The sequence below is a fragment of the Dicentrarchus labrax genome, unplaced genomic scaffold, assembly GCF_905237075.1.
Source record: "Dicentrarchus labrax unplaced genomic scaffold, dlabrax2021, whole genome shotgun sequence".
In the NCBI taxonomy this organism is placed as follows: Eukaryota; Metazoa; Chordata; class Actinopteri; family Moronidae; genus Dicentrarchus; species Dicentrarchus labrax.
Genome location: NW_026136705.1, coordinates 10,923,767 through 10,944,458, shown reverse-complemented (window position 1 = coordinate 10,944,458; position 20,692 = coordinate 10,923,767). Strand labels below are relative to the sequence as shown.

The window sequence follows — 20,692 nt, the reverse complement described above, 5'->3', positions numbered from 1 at the left end:
TGCTAAGCTCCACCCTCTGCATGCGCATCTACCTCCCTCTCTCACATTCACATGCTCACATTTCTCCCCGTCTCCCTCTCATCTCTTACTCCTCCCCCACTCCCTCCTTGTTCACCCTTCACCGACATCTCCTAATAAATATGCTTCTCCCTCAGCAGCAAGGCGGTAAAGCCAAGAGTGTACCGCCGGCATCTCTAAGATGCTCTGACTGCCATGCATGCACCGTCTGACATCAACCGCAGTATACTGTTGCTCTTTCCGAAGCACTCACACTGTATGCTAGTAGCTGTATGCACAGGCTATGGTGAACACAAAATCCAACCTGAAGCAAACTCATACACGCAGACACCCCATCCAGTGATTAGACAGCGTCCCATCAAAAAAAACGTTGCACTGGCAGCAACTGATCGAGTGCAGGAGGCAAATATGTGGCAGAGGAGGGAGGGTGTTGGGGAGATGGAGTCTATGCGGAGATCTCCAGTGACACAGCAATCTACAGACACATATTCTTCCTCTCTGAGGGTCTCTGTTGCACTGTCCAACACAAGTACAGTACATCTTTGCTGTGAACAGCACTTTGCTCTAGCACCTTTCATGTGCTTAAAATCAGAGGTCACTGGATGTATATATTGTATACAGTGTCTCCTATACTACGAGGGGGACACGAAGCCCTTCCCCCCTCTTACCCCAACCTCCTCCCTGGCAGAGTCGTGACAGCCACTCGCCTTCAGCTGTATGACCCCACATTATGTAACACGTATAACGTAGTACACGCAGCATAGGCTAGATGAACAACGCAGCACTATTAAAACAGGATTAATTTCAGTGGGGGAGGTGCTCTACAGTAATTTTGACATGGTAGAGCTGCATTTTAACATCAATTTGAATAAATGTGAATTTTCATAGGGGGTGAGCTGCTTCAGTATTAGAAATCATAGGGTCCAGTGTGAATATATATTATATATATAATATATATATATATATATATATATATATATATATATATATATATATATATATATTCACCCACACAAACACGTGTGCTAAATTACAGCAAACATCAATATATTGCAAATAATTACTTATTTCTAGGTTAATTTATAGAGAATTGGCTTTGGAACATAAAAACAATGAAAAAAAAAAGATTTTATAGATCCAAATTCACAAATAATATTCATATGCCTACCGTGAATTATCTTTACACTTGTATGTTAAGTATGTCTATATATTTGAACCGAGAGCCTTAGTAGATTGCACTACTGTGCTGTATGATTTCCATCTCATCAAGTAAATGGACTCATGCATCTGCTGCTATAAAATGCACTTCCACAAATCAAGCAGAACCTTACTGAGAATCATTTTCATGTCACATGGTATAGTAAGCCTATGACTAGTTGCCTTTATTACCCTCAAGTGAAATGAAGAAGTGAAATAAAGCATTATGCATTACAGCGTTACAAAAAATCTTCCTGGTATAAGAGCATTGAACTGTAATGTGCAAATGCTTGCTTGAGCTATCGTATGAGGCAGAAAAATGTACACTACATAAACTAAGGCAGCTTCTCTGTCTTGTGAAAAATAGCTCAGTACCTCATATTGAAGTGTTTATTTCTTTACTGGAAGTCGGTGCTTAAGACTACTCATATCCCAATATTTAATTCTTTTTTCAGACTCTCAGTAAAACCTCAGCCGGTATACCATTCAAATATGAAATATGTTTAGACAGAATAACAGTGAGCCATCAAAAGTGTAAAGCTCAGGTGTAAAAATTTTAAGTTATCCAGAAAAAAAGACTGAATGCACATTTTAGAAATTTCTGAATACTGCAGCCTAATTTAGTGGAGTAGGTCCACAGTCCAGCTTCAAATTTCCCCTCTCTGCCTGCCCAGCCCCATCCGAACCAGCTGCAAAAGTAAGTACCAGATTCGGCCTCTTGTGTCTCAGGTTTATTTTGGGAAAGGAGGGCAGCCAGTCACCAATGCAGAGTGTCAGCCTACATGTTGACACAGCTATAGAAGTAGGATATGAATAAGACATGAAGTATTAGGAAGGTATCTACAGTGGCTGGAGCTAGAATCTATTCCAGCTCCAGAAAATATTTTAACATTTGCATTTTAAGTATCTATACATGCATATACCTATTTTTGCATAAACCATACAAGCCATAACCTGTAACTATTCTGTATTCTGCCATCTACAACAAGTGTTTACCAACTAATTAAAATGATGACTGCATCATATTCTCCTTGGGAGCCCTTACTCCTTAGTCAGGTCAGTGACTCCTGGCCTTACAGAGCTTTATGTATGGCATCACCACCCCCTTCAGACAGCAGCAGACACCCCCAGACTCCTGAAAAGGCTTCTAAAAAGGCACTGGATGAAAAGTCTCAACCAAGAAAGAAGTCAGGAATGACAACATCTCTTTCTAAATCGATGGCAAGAAAATCCTGCTTGCAAGACTGACCAAAGCAGGGAAAATTCAAGGTCAGGTGGTACGAATTCTAGTATGGCTAATTGTGACATCTCAACAACAGCTCTGAAGATGGATTCAAAAGTAAAAAACTACTGTAAATGGCTGGGCCTTCCTCGTCTTTCGAACATTGCACTGTTTAAGAGAACCACCCTAAAGCTTCCATTGAAATCCATTAGCTTGGGCTACAAACAGGAGAATGTAAGTGTTGTGTTTGAACCTCACCCAACCTGTCAGTCCAAAACACTGCTAGAACCCGAACTTGCAGCACATCCTTTCTGGCTGCAAGGCAGAGTTGACGCAGGGCCGGTAGGTCATGGCACCATGACCGGGTTCTGCAGAGGCTGGCCAAAATCTTGGAGGTACGCAGGCTGGAAACAAACAGGGCCAGCCTGGTAACATCACAGGCGAGTCAAGTTTGTCAGGCAAGGGGGTGAAGCTCAGAACAGCAGCACGAGGGAGTGGTCTCTAATGTCACCCAGAGGCGAGCGGAACATGAGAGCTGACCTCGACCGCCAGTTGAGGTTACCACAAGAGATCACAACCTCCATACAGCCAGACATCACACTCTGGTTCACCTCTACTAGGACAGTCATTATGGCTGAACTGACTGTTCATGGGAGAAGGAGTGCTCACAAGCAGGATGGAGGGCATTCACCTATCCAGTGGAAATTTCTTGCAGAGGCTACACTGGAACATCCACCCAGTTGTTCCTGAAGTCCCTTGGGATCACAGGCTCCAAGCTGAGGCTGTCAAAGACCTGGCGGAAGAGGCCCAAAAAGGGAGCTTCTGGCTCTGGCTCTATAGAAAGGATATGGTGTGGGGAAACCACGGATCCTAGGGCCAGCAGCAGGGGGCCGTAGGGAGACGTCCCTACCGCTGCTCCATCACCTGGAGATGGTCCAGCATTGAACAGAGTAAAACATCAGTGAAGGGTGGCACCCAGCTGACGACCCTGCAACGGCAAAATGGCACCGCTAGGAGGTGCATCAGCAGGTTGACCCACCTGTGTTTACATCTACATTATATGTAAGAAGTGTTTTGTTACAGTTAGCTGTGGCAAATTTGACTGTATACACTGAAGCAGGATTTAGCCTATGATGCATTAAAAGCAATACAATGCAGGCTGTCCAGTATACTCACTTTGTGCTTACCCATGTAACCCTTTTATTAGTTGTTTTTGATTGGCCGCCAATCTGTATATCAGAATATGTCAAACATGTAGTAGCTCTGGTCAACAGGCTCTGATAAAAAAATACAGCAATAAACAAAACAACAAAGTTACCATTGAAATGAGAAAGGGGAACAGAAAACCAGTGACAGCCAGACTTCAGGAACCAGAGCAGGGTCAAACAATGCTAGAAGCAAAAGTCCCTTCAAGGGGAGCTACAGTCAAATTATGCACAACAACCTGGACTGACCCCTCTGGCTTTAACTCCAACCCTCACTGCTGGTATCTAGTCAGTGTGTTAAAAAAACCCACACACATACAGGTGACTTAATCATTATGTAAGCAAGTGACATCATATGGGGCAGTGACACAGAAACACAAACTTCTCTTGCTACTCCTGCACAACGCCTACAAGGTAGCATTACAATGCATTGTGGGTACTGAGGGCAGGGTAAAACAACCCCATTGTCCTCGTTTCCATGCTTGCATTATCCTGCCAACAATACGGCAGCATGAGTGGACAGCAGTATGAACTCAATACTTCCAGTTTTGTTTCAGCGAAAAAGCTGGAGGCTGGGAAGCAATTAAACGCTGCTTCACAAGACAGGATTAAAAGGATCATGTTACCTGTGGAACAAACTGCTGGAACAAATGTCTCACAAACCCACCCAAGAAAAGAACCCTTAGATCAACAACAACTGTGAATAGATAGAAATATTATTAGCTGTGGCCACAAAGCAAAATGTAGTTAATGTAGCTGTATGCCACTCTTGCAACTTCATGTTGCAAAAATACAACAAATGTCTGCATCAATCACTGAGTACCTTAACTTCAAATATAGGTTATGCTAATCTTCAGGGATTGAACTTTTCACTTGCTGCAGAAGAAAAGTAATCTAGGCTGTGATACACCTGACATCACTATTGAGTGTTACACATGCAACAGAGACACTTCTGACCACACCCAAAGTGAAACACACTAAGCAAAGAGAGGTGAGCGAAAAGATGTTTTTAAAAAAAAAAGGTATGAAACTAAAGTTCAACAAGACTAGCCCCGGACTAGCTGAGGTCTGTATTCTCATTTTATGTGCCTGGGTGGGTACATTATTTGTTTATCAACCCCACCATCAATTAAGCCCAGAGCTTGTCTGTGTGTCCCATAAAAAGGCTGAGAGCTGGGCAGCTGGCCACTGTGGCATTCTGTGGAACCAGTTGACCAGAACCTCGGGACACACATCCTCCTGTTACACTTCCTATTTATGTCCCATAAAAGCTGCAGCCATTAGTTTCAAGAGGAATTTGTCACTCATCTGGTCACTGCTTCCCCTCTTTTAAAGCACTGTCTATCTTGGCTAAAGCACATTTACTGTACGTTCACTGAGAAAGATCAAAGGGGCAGGCCATTAAGTTCCTGGTGTTTTCCCCAAAATTACTGAGTCAAATAGTTATTGTGTATTACAACATACCGTATATTCTTCTTTCTATGTTCAAATTGCAGAAACATATGCATTTACATATACATATACAGATACATTGATCAAGTCATTGTGAATATACACATAAAAATAAAAACACACAGCTTACATGGCTCATTTGAAATGTAGAGTTGTGTCCTATAAATAGTTTTGCATCTTGCACGTTGTATTGGCTACAGCATGCTTCAGTATAATTACCACCTTGCATGATTAGACAAACCACTGCTTGTGTCACGTACAGTGTCTCAGCATTTCCAAAGAAACACAGATTCAAACATTGTTGCATATAGCAATTTGAACCAGCTTAATTATGTCTTCATCTTTTTACACCAATTACTTTCATGATAATGTTATAACATAATTACTCAAAGTTTGGCCTCAGAGCTAAACTACCAGTACCATCAATTGCAATATTGCCATGAGCTTCTTCATGTGAACAGTAGGTTAATAGGGTCTACACAGAGTTGCACAGGAGACACGTGGCATGGAGCTACATCAAAGACTTGTAACATCTGTTACCTGCTACACAGAACTTTTACTGATGCAGCAGCACGTTCCTAAATGAACCTAACAATGCAATAAAGTTGTTACCCTGCTGAGGAAACTACTACTGGTGTTAGGAGAGATGCCGCATTAGGATGATCTACTCAGTCACTAACTCAGTCACTCAAATTGGTGTTCCATAAACCCGTTTTATTGCAGACTATGACTAAATTGTTACACTATTTGTTTGCATATTTGAAAATATTCCACCTTTCCTCTGTGTAGGCACCGTGAACAACCACTAGGAGTTGCTACTGCAGTGACAACTACATGATCACTGATGAGATTCCCCACCCAAAAGCATAGCCAATGTGTGACTATTATTATTATTATTATTATTATTATTATTATTATTAATAATAATTATTATTATTATTATTATAACACATGCATTAAATAAACAAGAGCACAGACTACTTCATTACTGAAGTGGAACTGAAGTTTCTGTATTTCAGCTCAATATTATAAAGTATCATATATGGAAACCTCTGTATGACAAAAAAATAAAGGAAATGTAAACAGTCTGAATTGGAAATTGGATACATATAGAATTAACTGTGCAGCCCAAAAAGTGTGGTGAGTTGAAGAAGAAAAGTCTGAGTAGTGCATTCTGTTGTAAAACATGTTGCAACACCCTGCACTTGGTTTAGGCCTGTAAGTGTATTATGCCATTTCCTGCATGACAGTGAAAAAGTCCCAACTTGCCATTTTAGCTAAGAAGTTCAGAGCAGAACAAAGTTTAATAGCAAATGCAAATCTACGGCCAAGTATATATAAACATAATGGTCCCCCTCCCCAATAGTGTGATTGGCTCACCATGCTGCCAGCCAGTGCTGTAGACAGTCGGTCTGGGCGCTCCACTTCAGGTCCCTCCCTCTCCTCCCGTCTACTGGGCTCTGCTGTGCCAGCAATGGCTCCTGCCAACATAAAAACACACTACCTTCAGAATGGGGTGTGAGTGTGTGTGTGTGGGCGAATGTGGAGTGTGTGAGATTGCGTAAAAGGGCTGGATTCCAGAAACCAACCTTCCTTGGTCTAAAGTACAGTAAGTAGAATGAAAAATAAAGTTGAAGTTGAGTGTTGAAGATCAGCTCTCAGAAGAGCGTGGTGTACACAGAGTGATGGTTAAACTAGCTGCCTGGGAAAAGAAGCACTCTCTACAAATGGGGTCGAGTCAGTGTAAACACACACACACACACACATCACACATGCAGTGCTGCAGACAGGCATGCAGGCGCATGCTTGAAATGACACTACATTGGAAATCCTTGGAGCAGTTCACCTGACCTGAACCCGTTGGGAGAAACTGATTTACAGGAAATGCAAACTCAACATTCCTCATCTGATTATAGATCAGCAGCCAAACAGATAAGTGCAGGACAAGTAGTCAGCAGATGTGGACAAACTCTCCTACACACCCAACATGCCCAAAGGTGCTCCAGCTGGCACACTGAGGTGGATATCCTGCACCTCTAATAACATGACAGAGAGGCTATGAAATTACTCCTAACACATGATATCTGAACAGTGCTGTGCATTGTTACAGTGGCTGCACACACTATAGAGCAACAAGTTTAAACTCTGACAATAAATGAAGACACTGAGCAGTTGCAAACTGAACACTAACTGCATGAAAAGTACCGCTCTGACACCGCACTGCCTTCTCTTCCTGTGCATATGCAAGTCAGGAAGCTCAGTGTAAGTTTGCTATAAAGAGAGAAAACACAAAAAGGCAGCTAGACAAAACATGGACATAGTGTTCATTTCCTTGTGTTAAGGAATAAATTAAACTACAAGGACAAAAGTTGAAACACTGAAACTCACTGTCGTGTCCCTACACTTGTTTTTTTTTTCTTTCAGACACACCCCCCTTTGCACACAGCTCCACAAAAAGAAAAAAAAATTACTACTCTCAACTCACAAGATACTATTGCCAAAGTTGACTTCTCTTACCTGTACAACGTGCTGAATGAAACCTTTTGATGAAACTTTTGTCGAGCTTTTAAGTTTGAATTCCAGCTCAATGCCTTGCAAAGTAGCAGTAGTCTCCGTCTCCCAAACACATACTGGTTGTAATCCAGTGCATGACATACCTCCCTCCCTTCCTCTCTCTCTCTGCCTCTTTTGCTTACTCTTTCTCCCTCCCACTCTGTAAGTGCCAGGGTTCTCATAGTGAAAGAAGACATACTACAGGGCACGGACTTTCTACATTTCACCCACCTACGTTTATGACTCATTTTATCAAAAGGGACCGCTTACATCGCTAATCAGTCATAAATATAGAAATCACCAGCTCCATATACAATATCACGCTTCAAGCTAAATGAGTTGACAACATATCAGATATACTTTATCTATACATTGTATACTTCTATACAAAGGTGACTACTATACAAAACTATACAAAAAGAATGTGTACTGTAAATGTAATGAGGTTGAAGTTAACAAAAGTCTGATTAAAATAACTTTTAATTAACAAAGTTATACACAAATTTAGCAGTGAGAAAGAGACCAAGCTTTTTAAAACTGAATTCATTGGTGATTTGGCCACTTTGGGGAAGAAGAACTTCACAGCAACCTGACATATTGCCTTATAAGGTTGTGATTACTTACATGTTAGCTATCAATTGCCTATTACTTTACTTTACTTTAATTGCCTGTTGTTGTGTTTCTAGGCACCTGACGAATGTAAGTCCAATATTCACTCTCCTTTTTGCTCTCATTTGTAATCAACCAAATGCGGACAAAAATACCTCAATCTTTAGCTAGAATTTCACATGCTAGTTGCTCACTTTGTTTGCACTTTGGTGCTGGGCAGCAAGTGTACAGTTGATGTAACACAGCCTACTGGCTGAAAACAGCTGTCTGCCTGCTTCTGCTGGACACAGGGCTGATGAGAGAGATGAAACTCAGCCATACAGTACCTTTGTGGTGTATCAAACCAAAACAATGAGGCAAAAAGGAACAAAAGCTGGACAGATCAATAGAGATATCAACATGCAATTCTGCATGTTAGCCACCCAATTAGAGCACTTTATTATTAATCATCCATCATTTTGAAATATGTGGAAACATTTATTTCTGCTCTGGTTATCGCGTTTTGTAAGCAAGTTGAAACGCACTGCTATTTGTTTCTGTCAAAGCAAGTATATAGTTCAGTAGATTAAACTCATCCAAGAGAGCACTGTGTCTAATAAAGCATCCAACATTCCTTCCCGTTATCACTTTATGCAAACTAGCACACAATATATACAATGATGCGCTGACTGCGACAGCCCATCTGTAATTATACGGCTCTTGCAAAGGCTTTGGGAAAACCAGCAGAAAGAAAACTGATTGTAGTTTAAAATATACTGATTGCATTTGAGCCTTCTTCATCACACACCAGTTTATAGGAAATGCTTTTGAAAGTAAATAACACGCCAGAGGCTGCTGCTTGGGTGTTGTCATATTTCCAATGGATATTTGGTGGCGTGTCAAGAAAACAAAGCCGAGGTTCCACATACAGAAGGGCGTGTCCTTATTCAGGTGAGGAGAGAAATGTTACTGTTATTACCAGGTACCTTCCAAACCTTCCTCATGAGTATTAATGATGCAATACCTGAGTCTCTTTGAAAGCTACTTTAAAGGGATACAAACATGTTTCCACAATAATTTCAAATGTTACATTTTGCCTAACACAAGCCCTGCAAATACTTTGTCTAAATCAAATACAGTCTACCTTTGGAAAACATTTGATTCAATCAGGATCAAAGAATAAGTAAAAAGGAAGGCAGATCTGAGCAAGTATTCAGCGCCAGTGTGCGTTACTTTCAGTACTCACTGCAGTACCTAAATGTCTATTGACACATTTAGGTCAGTCCAAAAAAAGTATTGAAGTCAACACAAAAGTCAAATTGTTCAAATTCCACACAACTGGGCTTCAACATGAATGTTATGTTAGGGTTTTTGAGGATGGCTGTGATGGCAGCTAGTTCAGGAGCAGGCGGTAAGTGGACTGTGAGGACTGCAATGAAGGTAAGACTGAGTGTGGACTTTAAAGGAGACAGTCTGGGGAAGAGATTGGAGGTTCAGTTTGTAACATCAAGGATCTATTGGCAGAATAGGAATGTAATATTCAGCTATGTTTTCATTAGTGTATAATTACCTGAATATAGAAATTGTTATGTTTTTGTTACCTTAGAATGAGCCTTGGACAAACCAATCGTCGTTAGCGTTTTTACCGTGTTGTTTCTCCTTTGCACATGGAGGGTGAAGCAAAGGGGGTTGCGATCTGCAATTACACCACTAGATGCCACTAAATCCTCGATTAATGTCCTCTGATGAAGACATTCGCTAGTTGCTGCATTAGTCGAAAAGCTTTAAGACCGAATGATCTTAATTCTTAATGTCCATCAGCACTTTAGAAACATCAGTCTCAGATTTAGCAGAAAATATCACACGTGGTTGTTAAGTGACCTGATAAGTACAGGGTCTGACTGAGATATCCAGTAGATGTTTTGACAAAGCGTATGTTCCATCCTCTTATCATCAGAGCACATTTCTAAAATGGATCTGGAGGGATGAAGCCTGAAGCACATAACTAGAGTCAAAGCTTTTAACAATGATCAGCTACTAATGTTTCAACTATCCATAAAAATGGAGTGGACAAAATATTAGAAACACCTCTCAACATAATGTAGCGCAATTTGACACCACATTATTCTGAACATCATAATCTTCATGAAGGCAGGGTTTACTGAATGGCTGTTGTTTCACACTGCATTTGTTTTAGGCACAACTAATAAACTGGTAGTGTGTATAAACAGGTGCCATGAAAAATCACAATTGAAAACAAGATCATTATTTTCCTCATTTAGTTCATATCATGCAGTTGTATTCAATGTGTAAATCCAGTAGCTCCCACTCACATTAAATGTGTTCACGTCATCTCTCAATCCTAAAAAGTGTTACTGTGACGATATAACCAAACAATCCAGTGGCGATTAGAGTGAATACCAAGATGGATAAAGACACGCATGCTGAAACAAATCTACGGAAAATGAACCAATTATTTTCACAATCAGTTTCTCATTATTTGCCAAGCATCAATGCCAAATATTTGTGGTTAAAAAAATAATAAAATAATAATAATACTAATACTAATAAAAACAGGGACTCATTATAGACCAAATGATTAATAAGGAGAATAGTCAGCAAGTTGCAGACATTTAAATTTTGATGTAAAATTGCACACCCACTCACTGAGCTATGTAGAAGAGAGTTCAGAAAAATGAAGGCTAATTTATGTGCAAACTGAAAGCAACAGAGATGTTATGTAACGAGGAGAAATTCTCAAGTATTTCAAACTCAGAGTTAATGACAGTGATTGTATGAAGCATTAGGGTGACATTTGAAAAGGCAGTTTCTCTTCCTCATGACTACATACAGAAATACATTAGCAGCGCAGTGGGAGATTCCAGGGTGGTTTCCTCTAACCATAACAAACAATCGATCTAATGTTAGCCAGACATTTCCAGCATTACCGGTAAAACTGTGAGCTCCACTAGAGAGGAGCGAATAACAGGTGCTCAGTGTGACTCGTGACAACACAACAACAACAACAACAGGTGTGAACGATGACGAGAACAGGGAGAAAGTTTAAAGACATGTAAGGTGAAAGTGAAAGTGGACGACAGCCTCGCCACAGACTGGCACTGAGCTAGGAGGCGACTAGTTTAGACAAACCGAAAGTGTGTGTGTGTGTGTGTGTGTGTGTGTGCTGTGTTTGCGTTCGTTAGCATCCTGCTAGCTGCCGGATAGCAACACTACCAGAGGCTGCTGTATAAAATTCGCTTATTTCCCAACAGAAAACGACCAAACGGCTCAAGGTTCACACGTCCAACACTAGTCCGACAGAGCGAGAACATGTCACACACAATACATTATTCAGAAGTTACTTAATTTTAAAAAATAAACCGAGTTACTCACTCAGAAAGAATCAGCTGACACAACGGTGACTCAGTAGACTACACGACTTCCGCATTCTTGTGTGATGACAACAGCGTTAGCCAATAGTCACGGGGGAAACTGAACATTCTAGACCAATGACGCGACAGGGTTCGTATCGGCCAATGGGGATTCACAATAGTCGAGCGAATGACTCGTACACACCCACAGAGGAGCCAATCAGATGCCATTAAACTCCTAAAGCGCACCAATAGAAAATCACAGCGCGGCACAAACTGGAGCCACACATACACGGCGCGGTACGTGCGCACAAGAACACATTGTTGTACTAGTCATAGCCCAGCGGGGCTGCATTCTTCAAAAGGTTCAAAACTGAAACGATGAGATAAACCGATAGCTGTCCATGATTACAGCTTCTTGTACATATGTTCTATTCTTTTCTTTTTACTGTATTTCTTCATGTAATATTGTTTTATTTTCTCTTGTTTTATTTATGTTTTTCATTCTATTATTTATCAATTAATTGTTATGCACCAAGATACCAAGGCAAATTCCTTGTATGTGTCATTCTGATTCTGATATTATTTATTATTTATAATATGTAGGCTATCTTATACACACAGTGTTATATATATATTATAATAAGCAGCAGGGGAAGCAAAAGTAAAAAGAGCAAAGCATTAAAGGGGAAGTCTTTTAAAGGTCATAGCAACATTTAATTCAGTGAAATGTGTTTTAAGGTCAGCCTGACCTCACTGATTGTCATATCTAAAGCTATAATAATCAGTTGATTAATTGATTACTCGTCAAAAGTCATGCATCAACCCAAAATACTAAATATTCTCCAGTTCCAGCTTCTCAAATGTGATTTGTTTGCAGTCTTTCCTCAATTCTATATCACTGTAAATTGAATATCTTTGGGTTTGAGACAGGTTGACATTATATTGGAGCAGTTGTGTGCATTTTTATTTTCTCAGCCTGATCTCTTCTTGTTTGGATTTTTTAATTTTATTTTAGTCACTTAACTAAAAAGTCACCCAGTGTTTATGTAAATATGCAAAAAGTGCATGATCCAATTGTCTTTCTGTTGGAGCCCCCTCACACAGTGTCATAAGTATACATACATCTGACATGCCCACGCAGTTTAGAGCACTGTAGCTGGAGCCAGACACTATTTTAGTCCATTGGCCTTGTCTGTAACAGTCTGGACCTGACCTCAAATGCTCTCCGATACCAGTCAACAGCCTCCCTGTGTTCACTGCAGTCCAATGATATTTTTCCCCAGGCAAAACATGACCTAACCTCAAAGACTGTCTAAAAGTTAAAAGAAAACACTGCATATGTACATTTTTGCTTTCACTATCAGGCTTTTTCATTTGCCAGATAGGCTACTCTGATGATGCCAGCGTGAGTCTTTATGACAAGGAAATTAAATGCTGTTAATAAAAATATACAAAATCTTTAAGAATATTGATACAATGACAAATTATTCAGTTCAGTAGACATTTCTGGGTTTACTGATCTTATAGAACATTATTGCTGATCTGATTTCTATTATGGCAGTTTAAATCAGGCAATATTTCGCCCTCTGGTGGCAGAAATAACAGAAACCAGAAAGTGTTCTCAGTGGGACTGGTGTGGGACAGGATTATCTCTCAGTTTGTACCCTCAGCTCTACTAGCACTGTATTTCAATTTGCTCCCAGTTTAGTTCTTCATATTCAGGATGCATAACATTTGTTTTAAGCTTTAATGAGTGTCTGCTGTATTACAGATAAACGGTTCTTCATCTGAGCCTATTGCATGTTCACCTGAGAGGTATATTGAGTATCTCAGGCAAAACATTGTAGACTAGACTGAGTGTAGTATCTCATTATCTTCCTTACACTGAGGTTAATGTGTCTATGTTTCTATGACGATTGAGGCTCTGAGGACGGATTAGACACTGGACTCAGGGGAGATGACAAAACTTGGGCCACTGTTGTTGAACTTTTTAGCTACAGTGCAGCAGGAAGCGAGGAGGCGGACAGGTGGGTGTAGATCCTAAAGGACCAATCACCGTCGGCCATCAGGCCAGTACTTATCTGCACACCGACGGGCTGGACACTGATTTAGATCTTTTTTTTCTCTGAACTGCTGCCCATCTACAGTCACATCATGGTAAGAGACATGTGAGTCAGTTATGATGAGCAAGTGCTCTCAGTTGTGGGACATTAGACAGTTTCTCAGCTGAGTAATTAAGGAGATAATTGTGTCTTCAGTGGATAATAACCATATGAGATCCACTGACTGTAGGTTGCTCTGAGCACTTGAGGATTAAGTTATAATGATCTATATCTTTTCTTTCCTTTTAGACAACCTACACAGATAAAGGGGAGAAGGTAAGATTTAAAAATACCTCTGATGTGTCTGTGATGTGTGGTTGAATGATAACTGAGTGGCTGAATGTTGGAAGAATAAATTAATCTTTCTACAACATCAGCTAATATGAAATTTGAGTCTTAAGGTAAGGTAATCGTTTAGTACCTCTAAAACAAACCCAAAAAACAAGTATATATCATTTTCTCCTACCATCAGCCTATGTGATTCTTCTGTTTTTCCTTTAAGCCTGCAAGAGGAAAGTTTGTCAGGTTTCATCATCTCACCTTCTGGGTCGGCAATGCCAAACAGGTCAGTGTCCAAACGCACACACGCGACCAAAAGTCATCGGTGTCATTTTCATGATTTCAGCACCAGTAAACTCACATCTCATTCTTTTCATTTCATTTCAATCATTTATGTTAAAATCAAGATGAACTTTTCCAGATGTATTGCATTTAAAGATTTAGTGTCTTCAACCTACTTCTTTATGTTTTATTGCTGGGTGAATATAAGTTACTGTATTTAAACAGGTAGTAATTACATAACAACTTTTCCATACAGTTAAAAGTACCACAAGCTGTTTAATCTGTAGCCAAAACAATTTGGTATTAATTTCAGAACAATAACAACTACAAACGTAATATCTTTGGGTTTTGGAGTGTTAGTTGCTTCAGTAATACTTCAGTAGTACTTCACTGCAGTTCTGGCAAAATAAATGGGCATTTTTTACAATTTTCTGACATAAATGATTAATCCATTGATAGAGAAAGGCATTAATCGATAACGACATTTAGAAAGTAGAAAATAGATCTGATCTACTTCCATATAAAAAACCTGCTTCCATAGCGTCCTCAGATCCTTCGGGTTCAACACACAGCCAGGATTGTTAAGCAATCCACACTCAAAACATTTCCCAATAAAGACAGTCTGATCACTTTGCAGGCAGCCTCCTTCTACTGTGATAAGATGGGCTTCGAGCCTTTGGCCTACAAGGGTTTGGAGACTGGCAGCCGAGAGGTGGTGTCTCATGTCATCAGACAGGATAAGGTATGCAGTTAAATATCCTGTGCTGATTGAATAAACACTCATGTGCTTTAATGTGCAGTATATCTAGTGATCACTGATCTTCTCAGCAAACACATCCCCTCCTCTCCCCTCATAGATCATATTTGCATTTGAATCTCCACTAAATCCTGGAAATGAAGGCAAGTTTCCCCATAAGAAAACCTGAGATTATGTTAAAGTTGAGATGCTGTGAGCATGACATAAAATATGTCTGCATTTCAACACGGTTTTATCTTCCCTCAGAAATGGGACAACACTTGGTTAAGCACGGAGATGGAGTCAAAGACATTGCTTTCCAAGTGGAGGACTGTGACTTCATAATCAAGGTAACAATGATATACATATTGTGTAACGGTGATGCACTGATTGATTTAGTCACAGGTTGTAGTGAACTGGCCTGCAGGAAGAATCAACTGAAATTTAATTGCACTTACTTTGCAAAGCTGTTTGTTTATTTACACTGGTGGAAATAGCACATTGTAGAAATACACTGTTATCAGTAAAAGTTTGAGCATCAACACATACTTTAAAGGACCAGTGTGTAGGATTTAGTGGCATCTAGTGGTGTAGTTGCAACCATTTGAATACAGCTCAGCCTTCCAAGTATGTAGAAGAAACTACAGTGGCAGCAAAAAAGGCTCTCTCTAGAGCCAGTGATTGATTTGTCCGTTCTGAGCTACTGTAGAAACATGGAGGTTTAACATGGCAGAATCAGCAGAAGAGCACCCCCTTCCTCTGTAGATAAAAACAGCTCATTCTAAGGTAACAAAAACACAACAATTCTTATTTTCAGGTGATTAAACACTAATGAAAACATACCTATGAATATTATATTCCATTTCTGCCAATACATATGCTACACACTGGACCTTTAAGTACCAACGGTAAAAGCATTCATTATGCCTCAGAATAGCCCATTTCAGAATAATATCCATTATATTAATGGACTATAATTATCATCACTTTACCATTTCAGCTGGTAAAGGTGGGACTTATTTATATGACTTTATATACAACTGGGTAGCTTGTGAGTTTCCCCACTGTGGCTTTATAAAGTCTTATTATGGATCATATTTTATATTATTGATCTGAAAATTACAGACAAACAAATAAGTTGGTTCCACTTTATTTAGATAGTCCGCCTAGAGGTAGTATTTATAACACATCAACAGCTCATCAGTTGAGATTATGCAGTTCAACTAATAAGTTAAAAGTAGTTTTGGTTGAGTTGAGGTACATACAACATTTTGGTTAGGGTATGTTTGTGAATTGTACATATATTCTATAGATTGTCTGTTAAACATCTACAGACAAAGCATGTATTACAAATACTCTATAAACTATCTGTAGGCGGACCGAATCAGTGTAGTGGAGTAAACAGTACAATATGAGATGTAGTTGAGTAGACGTATACAGTGGCAGAAAATGAAAATAGTCAAGTGAAGTACAAGTACTTCAAATTTGTACTTTAGTAAAGTACTTGAGTTCTCCACCACTGTTTATAAGCAGTGTGCACGGCACTGAATTCAGTTTCACTCACTTCACTTTCAACTTTAAGCTGCAACTTTTCTCTCAAATGTTTCAACTCAAATTCACGTAATACACCTGACATGTACATGTATTATCACTACACACTACATCCACTCAGAGGGGGTCAAATGTGTGTGCTGCACTCAGTGTGTGTTGAAATAGGGACAAACATTGTGGTGGCACGACAGTGCAGCTTTGATGTTCAGTGACTCATTTGAACTCTTTACCTCAGTCAAGGTCAGGCTGCAGGTTTAGATAAACTCTCTCTGTTGAGTGTTGAGTGGCTACAAAGATACAGAATCACCACTGACTTTAATCTGAGGTCAACAGTAGCATCACTGTCTAAGTTACATAAAGCAGTATATCACAGCATGTATAGGAAGATATTCTCCCTTCAGCCACTGGAGGGCTTCCAGGAGCCGTCTTCAGACACAAACACTGTTGTTATTGTGCTTCCCAACTGATCCCAACACCACTCCACTGACAGACAGCTAAAGAACGAGGAGCTGTAATTGTCAAGGAGCCCTCGGTGGAGCAGGACAGCCACGGGAGGGTCAAGTATGCGGTGGTTCAAACGGTACGTAAAGAGGGACGCACATTTGAAAGCCTTATACACACATGAAACTGGAAATGAATAATAATGTTATGTTCATGATTTTTTCCCCAGTATGGAGATACAACGCACACACTCATTGAGTACCTCAGTCCCTACAAAGGCCTTTTCCTCCCGGGCTACAAAGAGCCCCTGTTCAGGGATCCTCTGTTAGCCAAACTGTGAGTATCTCAAAATTGAACCAAAATACTTTTTTATGCATACTTGTGTGCAACATATTCTAAAAAAAAATGTCCAAACTTTTATGGAAAAGTACCCATGTGAAGTTTTTTTTCTTCTTTTCTTTGTAGTCCCCCAGTAGGTTTGAACTTCATCGATCACGTTGTGGGAAACCAGCCAGATGATGAAATGGTGCCAGTTTCAGACTGGTAAGACTCCTGTCTGGGTGCACGTACACACATGGGGGGCACAGCAGGGACACAGGGTAAAAGGACAAGTAAACATGCCTCTAATGGTAACCTTGCCTGTCTGGTAGGGTGAAATGTTTTCTGCACCTTTTCTCCTCTATAAAATGTGGCGTATTCAAACAATTAAGGTATGGCTTGTTCATTTAGCTTGTCATCACATTTTCTCTCATTTTCTGTGTTCTCTAAATTCCAGGTATCAGAAGTGTTTGATGTTCCATCGGTTCTGGTCGATAGACGACAAGCAGATCCACACGCAGTACAGCGCACTGAGGTCCATAGTGGTGACCAACTATGATGAGACCATCAAGATGCCCATCAATGAACCGGCATCGGGGAAAAGGATATCACAAATCCAGGTGTGACTATCAGCTCATTTCATTACTACAACAGTCTCATTTTAAGCAAATGGGGGGATTGTGACATTCAAATTTGTGATAGCTCGTGGTTTACAGCCCTCCCTCAGTGCATTTGATGTCCTGTATCCCCCTCTTCACAGGAGTATGTGGACTATAACGGGGGGCCAGGTGTTCAGCACATCGCCCTCAACACGTCAAACATCATTGAAGCTGTGAGTCTCCTACTTTTCATAAACGTCACAATTTCGCCTTTGCACAGCCTCCACAAATCTACACGTAAAGGCAAGTTTGGGATTTGGCTTTTTTTCTGTTTTTGTTTAAAAACCAGATAGTGAACCTGCGCGCCCGAGGGATGGAGTTCCTCTCAGCTCCTGACACCTACTACGATAGCCTGCGGGAGAAACTCAAAACCGCCAAGGTCAAGGTGAAGGAGAACCTCAACCGTTTACAGGTAAGGAGACTTGTTATTTCCGGGAAAGCCTGAAATCATTTTTTTGTTCATGTTCTAAAATATAAACCATCTGTATTTCCTTTTAAGGAATTGAAAATCTTAGTTGACTATGATGACAAGGGCTACCTCCTTCAAATCTTCACCAAACCTGTGCAGGACAGACCAACCCTTTTCTTGGAGGTCATTCAGCGGAACAACCACTTTGTAAGTCCCTGAGACCAGTTACACAAACATCTGCTGTAACTGGTAAGCTCTTTTAGCCAAGTATGTCTTTGTGATGGGATTTGTAGGCCTGTGGTCCTGTTTCTTACCCTCACCACCTTTAAGAAGCCGAGGCAGAGCCACATGAACACCTGTTTACAGCTCCCACCCAGTGTGAGCAATATAACAGTAGCCCACTTGTAAAAGCTCAGTAAATCTATCACGGATACAGATTAAAAGGCTTCACAGCGAGGGGGATCTTTGGATTGGGTTGCACCCCGTGGCACTTCAGTTTTTAACACCTAGCGCCCATTCGTCTTGTCAGAACAGGCACATCTTGTCACTCTCCGGCATTTCACTGAGTCTATACATGTGCATACAATGCATGAAAGTGAGAGACTAAATCTCAACCACAGCAAAGAATCTGTCAGAGCAACCACCAACGCTTGATCTTTTGATTATCCATGAAAATATTTACATGATTAATGTGCGAGCCCCCGGTGAGTGCGGCTCCTTGTCAGAGTGGAGTGGATGTTTGAACCCTGTGAGAATATTTATCTGCCGTGATCCGACATCAAAGTGTTTAGCACCCTGAACGGTGTCTGAGAGAAGATCCCCAGAGCCATAACAAATGACACGGAAGAAGGCAGATCTTGGGGTAATTAGCCATCTGTGTGTGTTTGTTCTCCCTCCAGGGCTTCGGGGCAGGAAACTTCAAGTCTCTCTTTGAGGCCATTGAGAAGGACCAAGATGCCAGGGGCAACCTCAAAGTGCTGACACCCGAAGGGCAGGCCAAAGCCTTCTACTGATCCTCTGCCTGCTACTGCCAAACCACACTTCAACTGTTATATATGGCTGTACATTTCAGAGGCAATCAACAACACCCTCCACAACTACAGCACATCAAACACATGTACAGAGTGTTGAATAGCTTCATGTGACAAGCTGCAAGTGCTGTCAGATATGCTGTAAGTTGTCTGTAGATTGTATGCTGTATGTCTAAATAAAGAAACTCATGTTCACGCGGGTTTGTCATGTGTGTTTGGGAAACCGGAAACTACACATTTTAAAGGAATAGTTTGGCGTTTTGGGAGTGTTAGGTGAGAAGACTGATACCACTCTCATGTTTGTGTGCCAAATATAAAGCTAGCACCAGCTGAAAATGAGCTTAGCTTAGCACAACGACATGGGGGGAAGTAGCTAGCCTGCCCAATAGACTGCACCAGGACAAGGAGTATTTCAGTACATAACTACCCCCATAAAAACCACAACCTGTAGTTTTTACTCTTCAGATTTTGTAACCTTTGGACAGAGCCAGGCTAGCGGTTTGCCCCTGCTTCCAGTCTTTGTGCTAAGCTAAGCTAGCTGTGTCCTGGCTGTAGCTTCATGTTTAGCGCAGGTGAGTGAGAGTGGCATCAATCTTCTTAAATAACTCACACCAGGAGAGTGAATAAATGTTTTCCCAAACGGTTAAACTTTACCTTTACCACAGTATATATGTTTGAAATGTCTGAATCTCTATTACATCTTTATTCCGGAAACATATGACTCTGAGTAATATTTCAAATCAAAATGAAAGCTTTCTCATTATCTCCTATGCTACACATCATTAATGAATCCCCATTGAATTGTATTGAACTTTTAAAACCTCATTGCGTCTTATAAGCCTTTGCATTGACTACTAGGGTTCAGTAGTGATCACATCTTTGAAGTTTTTGTAGCTCAGTAATGCAAACATTTTAGATCTTATGATTAGAATAGTCCAATCTTCTCTCTCTACGCAGTTCAAATGAGCGAGCTTCTACTCTACGTGACAGTGTAGATGCTTGCTTACAAAACACTTAATTATTATTTTTGTATAATTATGTTTATTGAATTTCAGGCCTTCCAGCACAGGGTTTTGGTTACAGCTGTTTCATAATTCTTTCATATATAAGATCATATAAGATATACTTTTACTGAGGTTTAATACAGTGACCAAGTTCTCTTTAATAGTTTGAAGAAAGCTGATTTTAAACTATGAGGGGTAACTAACTATTGCTTTAACAACACTGGTGTGCAATGTGGATGCTCCTGCAGAAAAAATGTATTCAGCACAGAGG

General features: G+C 40.4%; 2 protein-coding genes across 3 annotated transcripts in view; one reads left to right on the top strand and one right to left on the bottom strand.

Annotated features, from left to right (window-relative positions):
* mtmr4 (myotubularin related protein 4) overlaps window positions 1-11,699 on the bottom strand; it is a 42,845-nt gene extending 31,146 nt beyond the window's left edge. The window contains exons 1-2 of one of the 2 annotated variants that reach the window (XM_051400899.1): window positions 11,629-11,699; window positions 6,475-6,575 (exon numbers count right to left, since the gene is read on the bottom strand). In XM_051400899.1, the coding sequence (XP_051256859.1) occupies window positions 6,475-6,477 (3 nt within the window). In that variant the 5' untranslated portion in view covers window positions 6,478-6,575; window positions 11,629-11,699. Of the gene's footprint in view, window positions 1-6,474; window positions 6,576-7,611; window positions 7,781-11,628 lie in introns of those variants that run through there. The other variant, XM_051400898.1, reaches the window with a different exon arrangement.
* Window positions 11,700-13,636: 1,937 nt separating this feature from the next.
* Window positions 13,637-19,612, top strand: hpda (4-hydroxyphenylpyruvate dioxygenase a). Its single transcript, XM_051400338.1, has 14 exons — window positions 13,637-13,766; window positions 13,961-13,987; window positions 14,214-14,276; window positions 14,910-15,014; window positions 15,130-15,172; window positions 15,276-15,358; window positions 17,050-17,139; window positions 17,230-17,336; window positions 17,466-17,543; window positions 17,776-17,938; window positions 18,079-18,150; window positions 18,267-18,389; window positions 18,477-18,593; window positions 19,286-19,612. Exons 1-14 carry the CDS (start codon window positions 13,764-13,766, stop codon window positions 19,397-19,399), a joined length of 1,188 nt encoding a protein of 395 aa, XP_051256298.1. The 5' UTR covers window positions 13,637-13,763; the 3' UTR covers window positions 19,400-19,612.
* The last annotated feature ends 1,080 nt before the right edge of the window (window positions 19,613-20,692 follow it).

Excerpts from the sequence above, each read along its gene's own strand:
- hpda (XM_051400338.1), top strand. Across the intron at positions 17,140-17,229 it reads AGTATGCGGTGGTTCAAACG|TATGGAGATACAACGCACAC; the intron begins GTACGTAAAGAG and ends TTTTTTCCCCAG. Across the intron at positions 17,939-18,078 it reads AAAGGATATCACAAATCCAG|GAGTATGTGGACTATAACGG; the intron begins GTGTGACTATCA and ends CCCTCTTCACAG.